Source organism: Macaca nemestrina, chromosome 1 (genome assembly GCF_043159975.1).
Source record: "Macaca nemestrina isolate mMacNem1 chromosome 1, mMacNem.hap1, whole genome shotgun sequence".
Classification (NCBI taxonomy): domain Eukaryota; kingdom Metazoa; phylum Chordata; class Mammalia; order Primates; family Cercopithecidae; genus Macaca; species Macaca nemestrina.
In genome coordinates, this window is record NC_092125.1 from 30,448,447 (window position 1) to 30,470,045 (window position 21,599).

A 21,599-nucleotide genomic window follows, 5' to 3' on the forward strand; every position below is an offset into this window, starting at 1 on the left:
TATATTCTGTTGATTTGGGGTGGAGAGTTCTGTAGATGTCTATTAGGTCCACTTGGTGCAGAGCTGAGTTCAAGTCCTGGATGTCCTTCTTAACTTTTTGTCTTATTGATCTGTCCATTATTGACAGTGGGGTGTTAAAGTCTCCCATTATTATTGTATGGGAGTCTAAGTCTCTTTGTAGATCTCTAAGGACTTGCTTTATGAATCTGGGTGCTCCTGTATTGGGTGCATATATATTTAGGATAGTTGGCTCTTCTTGTTGAATTGATCCCTTTACCATTATGTAATGGCCTTCTTTGTCTCTTTTGATCTTTGTTGATTTAAAGTCTGTTTTATCAGAGACTAGGATTGCAATGCCTGCTCTTTTTTTTTTTTAGTTTTCCATTTGCTTGGTAGATCTTCTTCCATCCTTTTATTTTGAGCCTATGTGTGTCTCTGCACATGAGATGGGTCTCCTGAGTATAGCACACTGATGGGTCTTCACTATCCAATTTGCCAGTCTGTGTCTTTTAATTGGAGGATTTAGCCCATTTACATTTGAAGTTAATATTGTTATATGTGAATTTGATCCTGTCATAATGATGTTAGCTGGTTATGTTGCTCATTAGTTGATGCAATTTCTTCCTGACATCGATGGTCTTTACAATTTGGCATGTTTTGCAGCGGCTGGTACTGGTTGTTCCTTTCCATGTTTAATGCTTCCTTCAGGAGCTCTTGTAAGGCAGGCCTGGTGGTGACAAAATCTCTCAGCATTTGCTTGTCTGTAAAGGATTTTATTTCTCCTTCACTTACGAAGCTTAGTTTGGCTGGATATTAAATTCTGGGTTGAACATTGTTTTCTTTATATTGGCCCCCACTTTCTTCTGGCTTGTAGAGTTTCTGCCAAGAGATCTGCTGTTAGTCTGATGGGCTTCCCTTTGTGGGTACCCGACCTTTTTCTCTGGCTGCCCTTAACGTTTTTTCCTTCATTTCAACTTTGATGAATCTGACAGTTAGTGTCTTGGAGTTACTCTTCTCAAGGAGTATCTTTATGACGTTCTCTGTATTTGAATGTTGGCCTCCCTTGCTAGGTTGGGGAAGTTCTCCTGGATAATATCCTGAAGAGTGTTTTCTAGCTTGGTTCCATTCTCCCTGTCACTTTTAGGTACACCAATCAGATGTAGATTTGGTCTTTTCACATAGTGCCATATTTCTTGGAGTCTTTGTTCGTTTGTTTTTACCCTTTTTTCTCTAAACTTCTCTTCTCGCTTCATTTCGTTTATTTGATCTTCAATCACTGGTACCCTTTCTTCCACTTGATTGAATTGGCTACTGAAGCTTGTGCAAGCGTCACGTAGTTCTCGTGCCATGGTTTTCAGCTCTATGAGGTCATGTAAGGTCTTCTCTATGCGTTTATTCTAGTTACCCATTCGTCTAATCTTTTTTCAACATTTTTAGCTTCTTTGCGATGGGTTCGAACATCCTCCTGTAACTCAGAGAAGTTTGTTATTACCGATTGTCTGAAGCCTACTTCTGTGAACTTGTCAAAGTCATTCTCTGTCCAGCTTTGTTCCGTTGCTGGTGATGAGCTGTGTTCTTTGGAGAAGAGATGCTCTGATTTTTAAAATTTTCAGCCTTTCTGCTCTGGTTTCTCCCCATCTTTGTGGTTTTATCTGCCTTTGGTCTTTGATGTTGGTGACATACAAATGAGGTTTTGGTGTGGATGTCCTTTCTGTGTGTTAGTTTTCCCTTTAACAGTCAGTACCCTGAACTGCAGGTCTGTTGGAGTTTGCTGGAGGTCCACTCCAGACCGTGTTTGCCAGGGTATCACCAGCAGAGGCTGCAGAACAGCAAATATTGTAGAACAGCAAATGTTGCTGCCTGATCCTTTCTCTGGAAGCTTTGTCTCAGAGGGGCACCCGGCTGTAGGAGGTATCAGTCAACCCCTACTGGGGGGTAGGTCTCCCAGTTAGGCTACACGGGGGTCAGGAACCTCCTTGAGGAGGCGCAGTCTGTCCGTTCTCAGATCTCAAACTCCGTGCTGGGAGAACCACTACTCTCTTCAAAGCTGTCAGACAGGGACATTTAAGTCTGCAGAAGTTTCTGCTGCCTTTTGTTCAGCTATGCCCTGCCCCTAGAGGTGGAGTCTCCAGAGGCAGGCAGGCATCCTTGAGCTGTGGTGGGCTCTACCCAGTTCAAACTTCCCAGCCACTTTGTTTACCTACTCAAGCCTCAGCAGTGGCGGACAGCCCTCCCCCAGCCTCGCTACTGCCTTGCAGTTTGATCTCAGACTGCTGTGCTAGCAATGAGCAAAGCTCTCTGGGCATGGGACCCTCCGAGCCAGGCGCAGGATGTAATCTCCTGGTGTGCCGTTTGCTAAGACCATTGGAAAAGCACAGTATTTGAGTGGGAGTGTCACGATTTTCCAGGTTCCATCTGGCACAGCTTCCCTTGGCTAGGAAAGGGAATTCCCCAACCCCTTGTGCTTCCTGGGTGAGGCGATGCCCTGCCCTGCTTCAGCTCACACTCTGTGGGCTATACCCACTGTCCAACAAGCCCCAGTGAAATGAACCTGGTACCTCAGTTGGAAATGCGGAAATCACCTGTCTTCTGCCTCGCTGATGCTGGGAGCTGTAGACGAGCTTTCCTATTCGGCCATCTTGGAACCTTCTGAGGAAGTTTTCTTGAACATTATTCATAGTACATTGTGTGTGTGTGTTAGGTAGAAATGCAGAGGACTTTCCTGCAACTTTGTTAAACTCTAAAATTTTGTGTGTGTGTGCATTTTTTTTTAATGTAGATAATCTTATTGACTGCAAGTAAGAACAGCTTTGTTTCGTTTCTTCTTTTTGATTGTCATACCTTTTTATTTTTTTTTTCCCTATCTCTTGGCTAGAGCTATATAGTGGTGCAATAGGACTGGTAATTATGACCATTCCCCTACCTTGTTGATTTTAAGGGAACTATTTCAATATTGCACCTCTAGTGTGATATGTGTGTTATCACATAATAAAGAAATTTTATACTTTTTAAAAAGGTTATTTGGGACTAGGGGATGGTGAAGTGAGGAGGCCTTATACTGCAGAGTTTTGTTAGGTGCATCTTACTCTTCTATTCATGGCACATTATAAATTGGAGATACACTTTGCAAATATTTTCTCCCAATCCATTACTTGTTTTCTTATTCTCTTTACAGTGTGGTTTGAAGAGCAGAAGCTTTTGATTTGTTGAAGCCCAATATATCAGTTTTCTTCTTGCTCTATGAATCTTTGCCTAATGCAAAATTACAAAGATTTTTTCCTTTGTTTTTTCTAGAAGCTTAATAGTTTTAGTTTTATATTAGGCCCATGATTCATTTTGAGTTAACTTTTGTGTGTTACAGGGTATGGATCAAAGTTCTTTTTGGAAAGTCAGGGTCAGAAGAGCAAAGCATATAGACATCCATTTGTTCTAGAATCATTTGTTGGAATGAGTGTCCTTCCTCCACAGAATTTCCTTTGTACATTTGATAAAAATCAGTTAACCATATATATGTGGGTCTGTTTCTGGGCTTTTGTTCTATTGATCTGTTTGTCTATCTTTAAGGTAATAACACAATGTTATGTTTGTTGTAGCTTCATATTAACATTTTAAGTCAGGTAATGTTAAGTCCTCCAATTTTATTATTTTACAAGATTGTTTTGGCTGTAGTAGTTTTTTGCATTTCTGTATGGATTTCAGGCTCAGCTTGTTAATCTCTACCAAAAAAAATTGAATCTTGATTGGGATCGTGTTGATGAATTTATAGATTAATTTGCATAATTGTCGTCTTAATATTAAGACTTCTGACTCATGAACATAGTGTTTTATTTAGCTATCATTAGTTTGAATACGAATGCCCCCTCCTGTGTATTTTCTCTTTGTTGATATGTAACATCAATGTCTTGTGTCTCAAAGACTTACTTAAGTACTTTTCAACAAAGTTGCATATTAATAGTATTGGAAGTTAATCCTGATTAGAAGTGTTAAACAACGTATTAACTTTAATAGCTTGTCCTTTAAATGTTTATAAATGTCTTGACTTTATCAGAGTCAAAGGTAAGTCAGGATTCAAAAGAAACAATTTAAAAAGTCACATTTAGCATTTCGGAAAGATGAGGTAGGATAGAAAGTACCATAGTGGATCACAGTAAGGGAAGTAAGTGAAATCTTTTGCTGTAATTTTATACACCCTCTCCACACACAGGTACACAGCTGAGACTTAAAACTTTTTTGAATGAAAATATGAAAAACTTAGGTCTAGAATAATAGTTATGTAGATATTTCATATAGGGTCCTAAAAGAGTTTTATATTTCCTTGACTTCTTCCTGCCCTCATTTCCTCCTCCCTAACTTTATTAATAAGTTCAAATTTTCAGTTTATGTCTCCCTAATAAAGAGTCATAACTATGAATGTGTTGTATAATTCCCTAAAGTATGCATGCCAATTATATTATAGACAAGACATCTTTGTTGATTATAAAAGTTTCTAAAATTCAGTGCTGCCTAAAACAAATGGAAAGATAGGCATTTTTGATGCATTTCTTTCATCGGTGATATTTTAGCATTGGTTAGATGAACAATTATAGATATTTCACTGTGTCCCATCCTAAGTTCCAACATAATATGCTATGAAAGAAATTTTTAAAACTTGGTTTTGAGCCTACTTTATAACCAAAAACATTCTTCAGAAAATTTTCAATTTGTCTTTGTGCCAACTGCTTTGCTTTAAAAACACTAAGTGACTTTTTAAATATTTCTGGTTATATGCTGGTTTATTTATAGAACCCATGTTAATTTGAAAAGTAATTTACCAACTTCTGTTATACAGTATTTTACATTGTAGCAGTGAGTGGCAAAATAAATAAATAAATAATAATTCTTATTGGGGAGGGTTAGACACAGTCTCAGATACTTCAAGTGTTTTATTTCTAAAATTTCAAAGTTTACTTACTCGTTGAGATTCCTATTAATACATTTGTTTTGAAATAACTTAATGGGGTTTTTAGATTATTTTATTTCAGTTTTTAACGTTAATAGTTTGTAGTTAATATTCAAAGAAAAATAAATTCCTTTATTGTAGGATCAGCGGCAAACTGAAGCCATCCAGTTGCTACAGGCACAGCTGACCAACATGACACAGCTTGTTTCAAATTTATCAGCAACAGTAGCAGAATTGAAACGGGAGGTAATTGTTACTGCTGGTATTGTGAGACCCAGTGCATGTATAGAGATTATCATAAAGTCAGGCTTGTTAACATGAACATAGTACCTAAAACTTTGACCAAACAAAATTGTAATTTGTAGTGAACTTTTTAAAAAACCAGAATATGGAAGTTTTAAGTTTTGGAAATACATTATCATAGTCTTTTGTAAAATATGGCTTTCATAATTTAGGCCATACCTATAATATAGGTATCAAACTTCTAGCAGGCCTTTTGTAAACATTGATAGTAGCAACACGTACTTCATTTTCAGTTCAAAACGGCTTTTAAAGTTGCTTAACAAAGCAAAAATTTCATTGATTTAAAAACTTTTTATTGAGCATCTAGCATATGTGAAGTGTGAGCTGTACACACCTAGGTTGTGGCATATGGTAGGTAATAGTCCCTGGCCTCACAGGGTTTACGTCCTGGGGGAGGGATAGAATACATATAGTAAATAAATAAATAGATGATAATTTCTCCTAGTGATACATACTGTGAAGAAAATTAAATATGTGTGTGTGTAGGGTGGTAGCAGTAAGGGATGCTACTTTAGAGTGACCTTGGAGAGCTTATCTGAGGAGGTGGTATTACAACTAAATACTCGAGGAGTTAGCAGCTGCACATTGCCTGGAATGATAACAAACCTGTTTATAGCAGAACTAGGGCAAAGGACTGGAGAGTAGAAACAGTGTAATGTGTTTGAGAGCAGAAAGAAAGCTGATATGACTGGAGCGGAGTAAGTGAGAGAAGTGAAGCTAAGAAATGGGTTTAAGATATTGGCAGAGGCCTTGTCATGTAGGACTTTGTAGACAATTTAGAGTTTGAATTTTATTTGAATCATTGATTGTATCATTGGAAAGTATTAAGAAATGATATGGATCATGTCATTAATGCTTAGCACTTTGAGAAACTCTCCATTTGTTGCTCTGTGGAGAATTGCCTGTTGAGGAACAGCAGGAGCAGAAGCAGACAGGAAATCAATTAAGAGGTAATTGCAGGCCAGGCATGATGGCTTTCGCCTGTAATCCCAGCACTTTAGGAGGTCCAGGAGGTCAGATCACTCGCGGTCAGGAGTTGGAGACCAGCCTGGCCAACGTGATGAAACACCATCTCTACTAAAAATACAAGAAAATTAGCCGGTGTGGTGGCATGTGCCTGTAATCCCAGCAACTTGGGAGGCCAAGGCAGGAGAATCGCTTGAACCCGGGAGGCAGAGGTTGCAGTAAGCCAAGGTCACACCACTGCATTCCAGCCTGGGCAACAGAGCAAGGCTCTGTCTCAAAAAAAAAAAAAAGTAATTGCAGTAACCTGGATGAGATGGTGTTGATTTACAGTAGGATTTTAAAAGTTGAGAATAGTGTAAACTTACTGAATTCAGAATATTTTTAAGTTGTAGAAAGATAAGCCTTGAGGAATTAAGGTTGATCTCCAAGTTGTGGGCTTAAATAACTGGGTGGTTGATAGTTCATTTTTATAAGATGGGAAAGACTGGGTAAAAAGCACAATTATTTTTTCTCCCTGAGGAGGAGATAGTGTAAATGGAAAGACAGACCAAATGTGATGAAATGTTAACAATTGGTGAGATGGATAAAGGTGTAAATATATTTACTGTTTTATTTCTAAAACTTTTCCATAGGTTTCACTCCTATAGAAAGAATTGGAATGCTGCAAAGAATTTTTTTTAAATGTCATAGTTTATTTTCAAAGAGCATGCCCTGCATTTCTGGTCTTTGAAGCACATTTAAAAAAAATACTTAAAATGGGCTGGGGGCGGTGGCTCAAGCCTGTAATCCCAGCACTTTGGGAGGCCGAGGCGGGTGGATCACGAGGTCAGGAGATCAAAACCATCCTGGCTAACACGGTGAAACCCCGTCTCTACTAAAAAAAAATACAAAAAATTAGCTGGGCATGGTGGCGGGCAGTGGTGGTCCCAGCTACTCGGAAGGCTGAGGCAGGAGAATGGCGTGAACCTGGGAGGCAGAACTTGCAGCGAGCCGGAGATCGCGCCACTGCACTCCAGCCTGGGCGACAGAGCGAGACTCTGTCTCATAAAAAAAAAATATATATATATATATATATATATATATATATATATATATATATATATATATATATATGTGTGTGTGTATATACTTAAAATGATTGGTCCTTTGAATTTTAGATACCCTTATATTTTTCCTAATATGATTTCCTATGATTATTATTTAACCCTCTTCTTATCTCAGGTTTCAGATCGACAAAGCTATCTTGTCATATCTTTGGTTCTTTGTGTTGTCTTGGGACTGATGCTTTGTATGCAGCGTTGTCGAAACACTCCTCAATTTGATGGAGATTATATTTCAAAACTTCCTAAAAGTAATCAGTATCCGAGCCCTAAAAGGTAATATCAGCATTATATTACACAATTTTATTTTTTTACTATGCTTTATATATTTTTGAGAAGTTTTAAGCAAATAAAGGGAGACAGGTAATTTCTTTCCCTATATGATTATCTTGAAACCAAAACATTAAAAACATCATTGGATAGTAAGATGGTCCTGTGCCTAACCTGGCTCTGTAGACTATAATAGAGAAAACACTAATAGTAAGTGCATGAAACCCTTGAAATATTTGGTTGAGAAAGATGCTCAAATGTGGAATTCAAAGGAAGAAGAGAATACATATTTTAATACAATACCTTTTAGACAAAGATCTTTAAATTTTTTTTCACCTGTATTAGCAATAACTGGAGTGTTAGAGTTAGTCCTGTGTGGTATGCACAGTTCTCAATAACCTCTGTGTAGCCTCAACAAAAGAGTAAATTATAAGTACTTTACTCTTTGTAACCAATATGTATTTTTCTTAATGTGTTAGGTGTTTCTCTTCCTACGATGACATGAATTTGAAAAGAAGAACTTCATTCCCGCTCATGAGATCCAAGTCTCTACAGTTAACTGGCAAAGAAGGTAGATTTTTGTGGATATATAATATGTATATATAAACATGAAACTAGCTTCTGGCATAAATACAATGTCAGTGTTGTGTTCATGACCATCTGCAACAAAAAATGGATACAAGTAGCCTTTGTCTTTGTGCTGTGTCAAAGCCACTTTATCATTTTCACATTTTATATTTGTCTTTGTTCCTAAAAGCCCAGAGGGTAGGGAGGGGGGCTTAGCTTAATTAGCAGTTGGTAGCTTTGTTTGCACATGCTCCTGTTTAGAAGTATTTCTTTTTAGAAAGGGATGTTTGAGAAAGTTCAACAGATATGGAAAACCTGAATGTGCTCCCATAGCATCCTGTGCTTTTCTGCCTTCTCTTCTTATACAGGTAGGACCCCTTTTGTCTCTAGTTTAGGACTATGAGGCACTTTCTGAACAAAAATCTGGTCTCTTTTTTTAGCCCCAGAACCTATAATTAGGTTCCATTGTCTAATGCTAAATAAATACTTACATTTAAATGACTGGATGTGTACTGAGTGGATATTTTCCTATTTCAGTATCTTGTAATTAATGCTTATTAAGAGAATTAGGAATTTGTTGTCATACTAATATTAAAATAACTAAATTACATATTTAGGAGTGCTTTCTTAATAATCATTGGTTGTAGGATTTAGTAACTGAGTGGCATGTTTCAATTGATTAAATTATTCAAGTAATCATTCCTGGGCTTCACTGGTTTATTATTATCACAAAGTTTTACAGACTTAACCCATTACATGTGTGTTTACTTAAGGCTAGTAAATCTCTTCTTCCTTCTTGCTTTTTTCTTTTTCTTTTGGTTGACATGTCTTTTTATAAGTGAAATTTTTAATTTAAGTATTACATACAAGAAAGTATAATTATATGTGAAACTTAATGAATTTTCACAAACTGAATACAGCTGTGCAAATAACACCTAAATTAAGAAGTAGAACATTAGCACCTCAAAAACTTACTTGTGCTCTTTTAGTCACTGCCCATCCTTTCCCAAAATAGCCAGTATTTTGATGTCTAACCATTGTGATATTCACCATGCCATTGACTATAGTCATTTGTTTAGTTTTTTTCCTTACAGTATTCCATTATATACATATACTGTACATCATTCATTTACATTTACATTATTTTCATTTTGAGGTTGTTACATACTTTTGGTAAACACCTGTGCATTTCTGTTAGGTATACACTGGAAATGGGATTGGTGGATCATAGGATATGTGTGTGTTCAGTTTTAGTAAGTACTGTCGTACAGTTTTCCACACTGTTTTATGAATTTGCCCTTCTATCAGCTGCATATGAGACTTACAGTTACTCCATATTCTAAGACATTCCTTATTTGAGGTGTACCCGTGCAATTAGAAAATACATTAGATTTTTACTTCTCAGCATTTCTAGTCTTGAGTGAAATCATGACTATCTTACAATTTCTCTTCTCTTTATCCAATTTTTTAGGGCCAAACAGATTAGCTTTTTGCACCTGATAATAGAATTACTTCTATTTTAAACAACAGTGTCATCTTGGTGTATCTTTACCAGTAAAGAAAGTTGAGTAGAGTTACATGTAGGAGACTGACTTTAGTCCTGATTCTACCAGTAGTTAATTCATTTATTTCTTCTATTGTTGGATAAGTTTTCTTGTTATGGCACTTATCATAGTATGCTTTGATTTTACCTATTTTCACTTGTCTTATTTTACCTCTAAGCTCTGTGGGAGAGACCATGTCTTTTTCTTATTGTGATAAAAATCACATAAAATTTATCATTTTAACAATTTTTAAGTGCACAGTTCATTAAGTATATTTACATTGTTTTGAAACAGATCTTCAGAATGTTTTTGTCTTGCAAACCTTAACTGTGTCCATTAACCAATTCCCCTTTTCTCCTTTCCTCAGTTCCTGGCAACCACTATTCTATTTTCTGTTTCTGTGAATTCAGCTACTTCAGATACCCCATATAAGTGAACTCATACAGTATTTTTCTTTCTGTGATTGGCTTGTTTCACTCAACATAATGTCCTCAAGGTTCATCTATATTATAGCATGTGATAGAATTTTTTTCCTCTTAAAGGGTGAATAATATTCAATCTGTGGTATTTATATACCTCATTTCCTTTATCCATTCATCTGTAAGTGGACATTTGGATTGCTTCCCCTCTTGGCTGTTGTGTGAGTAGTGCTGTTCAGGGATATACAAATATTTATTTGCCCATTTTTTAGTTGGATTGTTTGATTTTTTTGTTTTTAAGTTCAGGGAATTCTTTATAACCTCCATTCTGGATTATAACCCTCATTAGATAATATGATTTGCGAATATTTTCTTTCATCCTTTAGGTTGCTTTTTCACTGTTTGAATTGTGTCCTTGAATGTACAATTTTTAAGTCTGATGAAGTCCCGTTTGTCTATTGTGTTTTTGTTGTCTGTACTTTGGGGTCATATCCAAGAAATCGTCAAGTTCAAGGTCATGAAGCTTTTCCCCTATGTTTTCTTCTAAGACTTTTATAGATTTAGGTCTTTAATCTATTTTATATTAATTTTTGTATATAGTATAAGGGTCCAGTTTCATTCTTTTGAATGTGAATATTCCGTTTTTCCAGCACCATTTGTTGAAGAGACTGTCCTTTTCCCATTGAGTGGTCTTAGCACCCTTCTTAAAAATGAGTTGACCATGTACATCAGGGCTTATCTCTGGGTTCTTTATTTTGTGCTATTGGTGTATTTGTGTTTATGCCAGTACTCTACCACGTTGATTACTATACCTTTGTAATGTGTTTTGAAATCTGGAAGTGTTAGTTATCTAACTTCTTTCTTTTTAAAATTCTTTTCCTTATTTGAGGTCGCTTAGGATTTTACGTGAATTTTAGGGTGAACTTTCTATATAAGCAATGTCGTTTTACTAGTTCACTTGCAGATTATTTTGGATTTTCAGTGAATACAGGTACAGATACTGAGAACAAAGACAGTTTTGTTTTTTCCTTTGCAGTCCTTATAGCTTTTATTTCCTTTGCTTTCTTAACTGTGTTATCTTGCATTTTCAGCAGTGTTAAATAAAAGTAATTGATAGGCATCTTTGTCTTGATCCAAAGGGAAAGCTTACAGTGTTTTACTGCTAAGATTGTATTTGTCATAGATGTTTTGTGGATTTTTTATTATGTATTTTGTCATTATGTGTTACCTATTGTCATAGGTATTTTGTAGATTTTTTATATTAGATTTTATTTCCATTTTTTATGTTACAAACATGAGTTATATTCAGTTTTCTAATGTTAAACTTATATTGCATTTTAAATACCAGTTGGTCATGATATATATGTTTGTGAATTTTGTATTGTATGTATTATTTCCACATAATTTTGTTAGATAATTATTTAGAAATTTTGCACCTATATGAATAAGATTGGCATGTAATATTTTCTCATGTTGGATTTTGGTGTGTAAGGGTTATAAAAATTAGATGGGCAGGGGTATCCCTTTTTATTTTTCTTTTTTTTCCCCTTCCATGCATTCATTAAGATTTTTTACTGGGGGGGAAGTAAATATTCCCTTTTACTGCCATTATGTTGGAAGTTGTGTACTGGTTCTGTTCTTTTACTAGTTACCCTAGAAGTCACAAGTATTAATGTTTGCCAAAGTCTCAAGTTCATCAATACTTGTATCTTCTCCTGAACAATAATACATAGATCTTTTTTTTATTTTTTATTTTTTTATTTTTTGGGACAGAGTCTCTCTCTGTCGCCCAGGCTGGAGTGCAGTGGCGCAATCTCGGCTCACTGCAAGTTCTGCCTCCTGGGTTCATGCCATTCTTCTGCCTCAGCCTCCCGAGTAGCTGGAACTACAGGTGCCCACCACCTCGCCCGCCTAACTTTTGTATTTTTAGTGGAGACGAGGTTTCATGTCTTATAGTTAGCCAGGATGGTCTCGATCTCCTGACCTCGTGATCCACCCTCCTCGGCCTCTCAAAGTGTTGAGATTACAGGCGTGAGCCACCGCACCCAGCCTACATAGATCTTAAAACTCTTATTTGTCCCAAGTCTTATTTGTGTTACTGTTCTTGTATATTTTAATTCTATTTTTTCTGCTTAATTTTAACTCAACAAGGTATTTCTTTTTACACTTAATGTTCATTTAAATTTACCACGTTTACTAATTTTTTATTTTTGAGAGCTTTCATTTGTCATTAGTTAAAACTGAAATGTTCTCCTTTTTCTTTATCATTTTGACATTCGTGAGGCTCTTTGGAGCTCTGGATTGGTAGGTTTCTTTTATTGGTATTGAGAAATTTTCAACCATTATTTTTTCCTCCCAGATATTCCCTGTGCTCCAGTCTCTTTTAGATTCTCATATTTAATTTAACTTATTACTTCTCTGTGTATCTTCCCTGTCTTGTAAACATTCCACCTTTTTGACTTTTTGTGCTGTATTTTGGATGATATCTTCTGATATGCTTCCAGGCTAGCAGTCTTACTGTTACTAAGTTTATTCGTTGGTTTTTCAATTTCAGTTATTTTTTTCCATTTCCAGGAGTTCTTTTTATATTTTTTTAAAATCCAGGTCTGTATTTTCCTTGTTATTTGTTTCCTGCAGATATTTTCAAGCTTATTTTCTAGACATATTAAGCATAATTGTCTTTATAGTTTGTGTTTGATAAATCTAGTATCTTAAATTTTTGTCAATCTGTTCATTGTCTTTGTAAGCTCTTACTCAAGGTGCGTTGTGTCTTTGTGTGCTACTTTTTCTCTTTGAAAAATTATTTGTAGTGATATTTGAGGCCTAGAATATAGGTTCTTATTTGAGAGGGAATCTGTGTGTTTTACATTAGTGTAATACCTTACATTCATGACTTGAGGTTTGTTGGGCCACCAGGTGATGATAATTTGTACTGCAAGTTCATGCATGGTTTCATTCTTTCCCTGAGCGTATAATCCTTTGGAGTCTCAGTTTGCTGTACACAGGAAGATGGTATCTTATGACACTAAACTTCGGGTGGGCCCTAGAACCTGATTTCTGATCCATTCCCTTATGATACCATGAGAACCAAAGTTCATATATTCTTGTGTTGGCAAAAGTTTTCAGGGCAAAAATGACTTTTGTCTTCCACTTGATTGTCTGGGTTCCCACTTTTCTTTCAGTTTTAGCCTAGGGATTACTTTCTTGGCAGCTTTTCAATGCTTTTAGTGATTTTTTTTTAAGAAAACAAACTATCATTACCTAGTTGCTTTCCTTGTAGAGGTTGATCTGAATAACATAGCCGTTTCTAAAAATATACATCATTTTTAAAGAAAGTAAATTAAGATTAGTAATCTGATAGAAATGACTGTTTAGAGGGATGTTTTGATATTTTCATATATTTGATGACTTTCTCAAATCTCTGAAAGATAATGTAAAAAATTACAGTTGGTTGAATTGTATTAATAAATTTCCCAAATGGGAAGCTTTTATAGTGAATTTGCTATGTGTAAGCTTTTGTCTCTGTCAGACCTTAAATTGTTTATTTTTAGTGGATTGAATAGGATTAAAGTCTCATAGCCTCTCTTTAAAAAATATGTGTCTATTTTGTCAGTATGGGAGTGGGGTAGGGATATATCTTGAATCTGCTTAGAGTAATGAAACCTTAGAAACTTTGGGCTAAAACTAATAAATCTAATTTATTCACTATGCCAGAAGTGTTTATTCATTATTGCTTAGTAATATATATTGCACGTTCAAGCTGTTTTTAGATTTGGATTTCATAGTTTTGATCATAGTAATAAACAGAGAAAAATATCTTGGATATCTTTTTGTGTTTATTTCTCTAACTGGCTTCCAAACACGGTCACGACTACTTGTTGCACATTGTTAATCTACCTTTGTGACACAGTTTAGAGGCTAGTCCTTCAGGGAAATATTCAGATGATCTGCAGGTTTGGTGTTCGCTTACCCAGGAATGTTTCTTTTCTTACCAGGTAAAAGAGTAGGGCTAGGCCCAAAGAAAGATCCTTATTGTATTGGTTGATGATAACCAGCTACTAGTTAACAACTTAAGGAAGTATAGTTATTTGAAGATAACCAGTCAAGTATAGGAATCGTATCATCTTCCACCTTGCCTCTTTTTGCTTACTAATTTAAAATACATGAATATATAGTTAACCTGATATAAATTAATTGGTTCTATTACTAGAGGATAATAAGGAATGAATTTTCTTATTTCAGTATGTAATTATAGCAAATCCACCAAATTCACTTTACATTTTACATCTGCTTTTTTTCCACTTACAGTAGACCCAAATGATCTGTACATTGTAGAACCCCTCAAGTTTTCTCCAGAAAAGAAGGTAATTGTTTATTTCTTTTTAAGTTTATTGCTATATTTTGTGATCATAAATGAAGAAAAGAGGTTGAAAGGTTCAAGGTAATTACCTTTAAGTAGTCTTTAATTGAATGTGTATTTTCTATCATGGTAATGGTATAAATAAATATTTATGGGGGTCAGCAAGCTGTGACCCACAGGTCATGTGTAGTCTATTTTATATGGGCCATGAGCCAGATAGATTTTCTCATTTTTAAAGAGTGATAAAATAAAACAGAACAGCATGCAAGAGAGAAAATATGTGACCTGCGAAGTCTAAAATATTTACTGTCTGACCCTTTACAAAAAACATTTGTTGATCCTTGGATGATTGTCATTATTTATTACCAAATGCATGCCAAGCACAGAGCATGCACCATTTCTCTAATCCTCACAACCTGAAGATGATGTTATCCTCATTTTTTTTTTTTTAATGAAAAAACAGCAACTCGGAATGTACTTAGGATATTTTGGCTTCAAAGTCTTTGCTTTTTCATTTTGCCTTTCAAATTAAGTTATACTAATTTTAATTAGTAGTAATTTTATCTAGGTGAAAGAACTTGGGCTTTGTAGGAAAATAGCCTAAGATTCCTTCTCAACCTGGCTACTTACTACATTGTAACTTGGGCAAGGAACCAAACATCTGAACCTTGCTTTTCTCATTTAAGAATCAAGGGTAAAATACCAACCTTTCAGGGTTAATAACTGCCATAATACATGAAAGCAAACTATGCTATCTGGCAGTTAGTAGGTATTCAGATATTAGTATCATTCCCTAAACCTATATTCATAGGTAGCAGGTAAGCAATTTAAAGAGTTTTGATTCAGTAGTATTTACAAATTGGGAAGGTGATGGTAGTATCTACATAGAACATAACAATGTATGTGTTCTGTGCTGTTTATAATACTGTTTTACTTTTCACCAGGAGGTGGCACTTCTCTATTTGCTCAGCTCTCGAGGTGTTTGATAAGGTTACTATGGGAAGTATAATTACTAACTTTTCTTTTACTTGTGTTATAGAAGAAGCGCTGCAAGTACAAAATTGAAAAAATTGAGACCATAAAGCCTGCAGAACCATTGCACCCCATAGCCAATGGAGACATAAAAGGAAGAAAGCCCTTTACGAACCAGAGAGATTTTTCTAATATGGGAGAAGTTTATCACTCTTCTTATAAAGGTCCTCCATCTGAAGGAAGCTCAGAAACTTCATCACAATCAGAAGAGTCCTATTTTTGTGGCATTTCAGCTTGCACAAGTCTGTGCAATGGACAGTCTCAAAAGACAAAAACTGAGAAGAGGGCTTTAAAACGAAGGCGATCTAAAGTTCAAGACCAAGGAAAATTGATAAAAACTCTAATACAGACTAAGTCGGGATCATTGCCGAGCCTGCATGACATAATCAAAGGAAACAAAGAGATCACCGTGGGAACATTTGGTGTTACAGCAGTCTCGGGACATATCTAAAATTAATTGAACTTTTCATACTGAAGACTTTTTTGTTGTTCTTTGGAGAACAGTCTGTGGTATTTGAAGGGTTTGGGGAGGGAGAAAATATTAATGGGAAAGGCATTCAGAAATTATGGTTTCTGCCTTTTTAAAAAGTAGATGGGATTGTGTCAATCTTGGTTAATGAGCTACAGTTTTACAAAGCTGATCACTTCCTATAAGGACAATGGTAGACATTTTATAAAGATGTTTTTTCACAAGATTAATTACTGGGACAAAAGTAATTTGGAAGCCCAGTTTCTTAGGTGGGATAGGAATGAAAGCCTAAACCTCTTCCTTTAGCTTTGTTCCTATTTCTTGCACCTTCCCATATTTATGTGCCTTTTGTCTATTTATAATGCCACTGGAAGAGGAGGGAGAACTTTTTCTGTTATTTGATTTCTTTTATAACTGTGTTAGGTTTTTGAAGCTACAAACACTACAAGGCTTGGAGGGGTCTGTGCCTGAAGCTCAGCAGTGTGGGTCAGACAGTCTAAAGATCCTAAAGACTTGCCAACTGGATCTTTGTTTAGCAAACTCACCGGAAATGAACACTTAATGGAATTTTTAAGTCTGTTCTTTTAGGTAGATGGTGATGCTCTTGTTATTTTCACTTATTCAGACTGGATTACTTCTTACTTAGTTACTAACTCAATGAGGAAAATAAAAACCCCTACAGGATCTTTTTTTTCAAACAACTGATATATGCAAACAAATTTTTGACAAATTCACCTTTTAAACACAACCATTTGTGAAGGTTTTCTTTAGCTTACATTTTAAACATACACAATAAACACTAATCCTCCAAACTTTCACTGTTTTTATTAGTACGAATATAAAATTTGAAGGTTTGGCCAATTAGTACAAGTCTCATGATATAATCACTGCCTGCGTACATATGCACAGATCCAGTTAGTGAGTTTGTCAAGCTTCATCTAATTGGTTAAGTCTAAAGGGATTATTATTCCTTGATGTTTGCTTTGTATTGGCTACAAATGTGCAGAGGTAATACATACGTGATGTCAGTGTCTCTTTTTTTTTTGTCTTTAAAAAACAATTGGCAGCAACTGTATTTGAATACAGTGATTTCTTAGTGTGATTGTACAGTAATGAATGAAAGTGGAACATGTTTCTTTTTGAAAGGGAGAGAATTGACCATTTTGTGTTGTGATGTTTAAGTTATAACTTATTGAGCACTTTTAGTAATAACTGTTTTTAAACTTGTCTAATACCTTTCTTGGGTATTGTTTGTAATGTGACTTATTTAAAGCCTTTTTTGTTTGTTTAAGTTGCTGCTTTAGGTTAACAGCGTGTTTTAGAAGATTTAAATTTCTTTCCTGTCTGCACAATTAGTCATTCAGAGCAAGAGGGCCTGATTTTATAGAAGCCCCTTGAAAAGAGGTCCAGATGAGAGCAGAGGTAGAGTGAGAAATTATGTGGTCTGTGTGTTGTGGAAAGAAAATTTTCAATATGTAACTACGGAGCTGTAGTGCCATTAGAAACTGTGAATTTCCAAATAAATCTGAACACTTGTCTTTATTAATTACTGGCTCTTCTGTCTTTTAAAAGAGAAGTCAGAAATTATTAATCTTTGAACAGAGATTTAAGTTTTTGCCACTTTTAAAACTAAATATAGCAACATTCCATTCAATATTGATCACATTTCAGCCAACTACAAAATGATTATACATTTACATAAACATTTTGCTCCCTATACTATCAAAATTTCACTTTTAACTGTTTCATGTCTAAATACAGCATAACATTTTGCAACTTGAGGTTTATTTTTTCCTCTCCCACATTATAACTACATGAGAAAAAAACTTAAGAAGTGAAAATAGTAGTAGTTTTGTGCCTATTAAGAAGCAAAAACTATATAGATATTTATCCAATGGGATTTTAATGTTCTCTGATGATCAACCTCATTTTATTTCTTCTAATGTTAAGTAAAGCATTAAAACAGTATGAAATAAGAGGAAACTAGGGGATTGGTAAGAACAAGGATGCAAAGTAAAACTATTAATTGAATTTTTAAAAGCATTAAAGTTGTGGCTCACGCCTATAATCCTAACACTTTGGGAGGCCGAGGCAGGCAGATCATTTGAGGTCAGGAGTTTGAGACCAGCCTGACCAACATGGTGAAAACCCGTATCTACTAAAAAAAAAAAAAAAAAATTAGCCAGGCATGGTTGTGCATGCCTGTAGTCCCAGCTACTTAGGAGGCTAAGGCAGGAGAATTGCTTGAACCTAGGAGGCAGACGTTGCAGTGAGCTGAGATTGCACCCCTGCACTCCAGCCTCGGTGACAGAGTGAGACTGTCTCAAAAAAAAAAAAAAAAAAAAAAAAAAGTTATACATACATATAATTTGAGAAATTAGTTTTATAAGGCTTATAAAGTAAGAACAGAAAACAGTATTCTGTACCATTTCACACACACACACTACCAGTACCACCTACCTTTCTCCATCAAAGATTTCTTGCTTCACAGCAGCAACCATTTTTGATTCTGTCTCTCCAGTTATTGTGCTTCCCTTACCTTGCTGCTTATTTTTCCATTTTTAGATGTGTCCTCAGTTTGAATATATAAACTTGTAGGCATGAACATAAAATATATATAAACTTATATTTGTTAATGTAATTGGATAAGTCTATTCAAAATCACACAACAGGTCAACTTAGAAATACTGCTTCAACTGATTGATTTCAAATCCGTAGATAAGTTGAACACCATGTACCTTTGCCCAGATTCACTAGTTGCTAATATTTTTAGTTTTCTTTATGTGTTTTATATGTATATATGTATTATACATATACATATACACATATATATAAAGATATGTATGTTATGTGTATATATATATAAACACATTTTTTTGGTGAGCCACTTGAAAGCAAGTTGGGACATTATAACCCTTTCCCCCTGAACTGTAGCATATTTTTTCCTAAACTAAGGACATTTCACTTATGTGACCATAATACCTGTATCATATGTAAGAAAATTAATAACTCCATAATATCTAATACACAGTTTATAGTCAGATTTCTCAGTTGCCCTCATTTGTTTATTTTGGTCCAGGGTCCATTCAAGGTTCATTTGGTTGTATTGTCTACTTAGTGTCTTAAAAAAATAGACTACTTCCTGACTACATATTGTCCTTGTGCAAGGGTCATACTTACTTTCTCTGAATCATCCTGGTTTTAGTGGATGAGCTGCCCAAGTGAGCAGGAAGAGCTTTTTTGAGTGATGTGTTAATGTTGTCACTGAAATTTTATCCCAACCCATGAGTATTTATAATTAACACATGCTTTAAAATATCCTGTTGGAGCAATAACCTCTGCATTACACTCCACTTAATCTATTACTTTAAAAATTAATCTTTCAGGCTGGTTGTGGTGGCTCATGCCTATAATCCCAGCATTTTGGGAGGCCAAGGCAGGTGGATCATTTGAGGTTAGGAGTTCGAGACCAGCCTGGCCAACATGGTGAAACCCCATCTGTACTAAAAATAGAAAAATTAGCCAAGTGTGGTGGCACGCACCTGTAGTCCCAGCTACTTGGGAGGCTGAGGTGGGAGAATCCCTTGAACCCAGGAGGCGGAGGTTGCAGTGATCTGAGATTGCACCACTGCACTCCAGCCTGGGTAACAGAGCGAGACTCCATCTCGGGGAAAAAAAAAAAAAGGTTAATCTTTCAAATACTTGCTTACAACAGAGTTTATTCCTGCTATTTTGAAGTCATATAGCCTGGGCTACCAAATCTGTTTCATATTTTTCAACAGATCACCAAATACTAAAACCCAAACAAATGCCTTATAACACTTGTAAAGACTTTTGAGCAAACATAAATACTGATTTTTTTAAAAAGTGAATAAAGAGCAAGTTTTAATCCCAAGATAGTTTAAAATAGCCAGCTCCCCACGGAAATGGCATATTACACAGTTTACGAGCGGGTGCTGACTGGGCTCAGTGGCTCATATTTGTAATCCCAGTACGTTGGGAAGCCAAGATGGGAGGATCACTTGAGGCCAGGAGTTCAAGACTAACCTAGACAACGTATCAAGACCCCATCTCCACAAAAAGTTTTTTAAAAATAAGCTGGGCATGGTTGGGCGTGGTGGCTCATGCCTGTAATCCCAGCATTTGGGAGACCAAAGTGGGTGGATCACAAGGTCAGGAGTTTTGAGACCAGCCTGGCCAACATGGGGAAACTCCATCTCTAATAAAAAATACAAAAATTAGCCAGGCATGATGGCATGCACCTGTAATCCCAGCTACTCGGGAGGCTGAGGCAGGAGAATTGCTTGAACCCGGGAGGTGGAGGTTGCAGTGAGCCAAGATCATGCCACTGCACTCCAGCCTGGGCGACAGAGCGAGACTCTGTCTCTAAATAAATCAATAAAAGCTGGGCATGGTGAGCGACAGAGTGAGACTCTGTCTCTAAATAAATAAATAAATAAATAAATAAATAAATAAATAAAAGCTGGGTATGGTGGTCCATGCCTGTAGTCCTAGCTACTCAGGAGGTTGAAGCAGGAGGACCACTTGAGCCCAAGAGTTTGAGGTTGCCGTGAGCTATGATTGTACCACTGCACTACAGCCTAGGCAACAGAATGAGGCCCTGTCTCAAAAATAAAAGCAAATGCTTTAAAGTCGGACTGCCTGTTTTCATATTAGTTATCCACCTCTTCCTGGGTATGGCATTGGACAAACCACAGTCTTATTAAACATGAGATTTCTCACCTGTAAATGAAGATAACAGCACCTATTTCAAAGGGTTGCTTTGAGAATCAAGAGTGCTAATAACTATCATGTCCCTGGCATAGTACACACTAAACATTAGCCATCAGTTATCAGATGCTCAGGGTTCTAATCCTTGGTTTCTGTACATCTACCAGCAGGGGTCAAGAAAGGAGCTCATTATGCTTGGTGTAAGACTTCCATCATCTCCAGCCTCTCTCCATTATCAACACCATTTGAAAGGTCAGTAGGGAGCTTTGAGTCCAGTGTACTCTGAGAAAGACCACCCCTCAGTTTTGTCATCATGAGGGTCAGTAGGGCATCCCAGAACTCTGTAGAGCTCCTGCAAAGATGTTGCCACCCCTTTCTACTGCCCAGTATAAGTCTTGCCAACTTTGTGCCTCAAAACCATTAAGGTGAATTTCATGTCTTAGATTCTTGTTAATTTTATAACCACAAGAAGCCCCATATGACTTGTAACATCCTTTTTTCTGGATCCACATTCCATCCCCAGTGCCTAAAACACTTCTGTGCCCTCTGGAACTCTAATTGAATCATTAGTAAAATTCCCTGGAATCTTTCATTTCTTTCAGCCTTTACTTTGCCTCTGTTCTATTTGAAACTACTTCCCTGAATCCTTCTCAGGAGGTCACTTTTTTTTCCTATACCCCTCACACCAATAGGCCTGAAGATAGACTAGTTTTTGTCCTTAATCTTCAATGCCACTATAAGACTACTCTCCACTTTTGCTAAAATTTCTCTTTGAATCTTGTGTCAACAAACTATATCACCTGCTGTCTCTCCTTGTTGCAAATGATCCCATTTTCTCTCACCCTTAGTCTTGGGGTCACTCATTCCATTGCTGCTTCTGTTATAATTCTTGATGATTT

At 36.1% G+C, this 21,599-nt stretch overlaps 1 protein-coding gene across 4 annotated transcripts in view; it reads left to right on the forward strand.

Moving 5' to 3' along the window:
* The window catches only part of LOC105484417 (SUN domain containing ossification factor), an 82,843-nt gene extending 65,328 nt beyond the window's left edge, over positions 1–17,515 (forward strand). For 3 of the 4 annotated variants that reach the window (XM_071069564.1, XM_011745967.2, XM_011745968.3), the window contains 5 exons: positions 5,081–5,185; positions 7,430–7,584; positions 8,058–8,149; positions 14,417–14,472; positions 15,508–17,515. In XM_071069564.1, coding sequence (XP_070925665.1) covers positions 5,081–5,185; positions 7,430–7,584; positions 8,058–8,149; positions 14,417–14,472; positions 15,508–15,951 — 852 coding nt within the window. In that variant the 3' untranslated portion in view covers positions 15,952–17,515. Of the gene's footprint in view, positions 1–5,080; positions 5,186–7,429; positions 7,585–8,057; positions 8,150–8,422; positions 8,514–14,416; positions 14,473–15,507 lie in introns of all 4 variants that reach the window. The other variant, XR_988916.2, reaches the window with a different exon arrangement.
* The last annotated feature ends 4,084 nt before the right edge of the window (positions 17,516–21,599 follow it).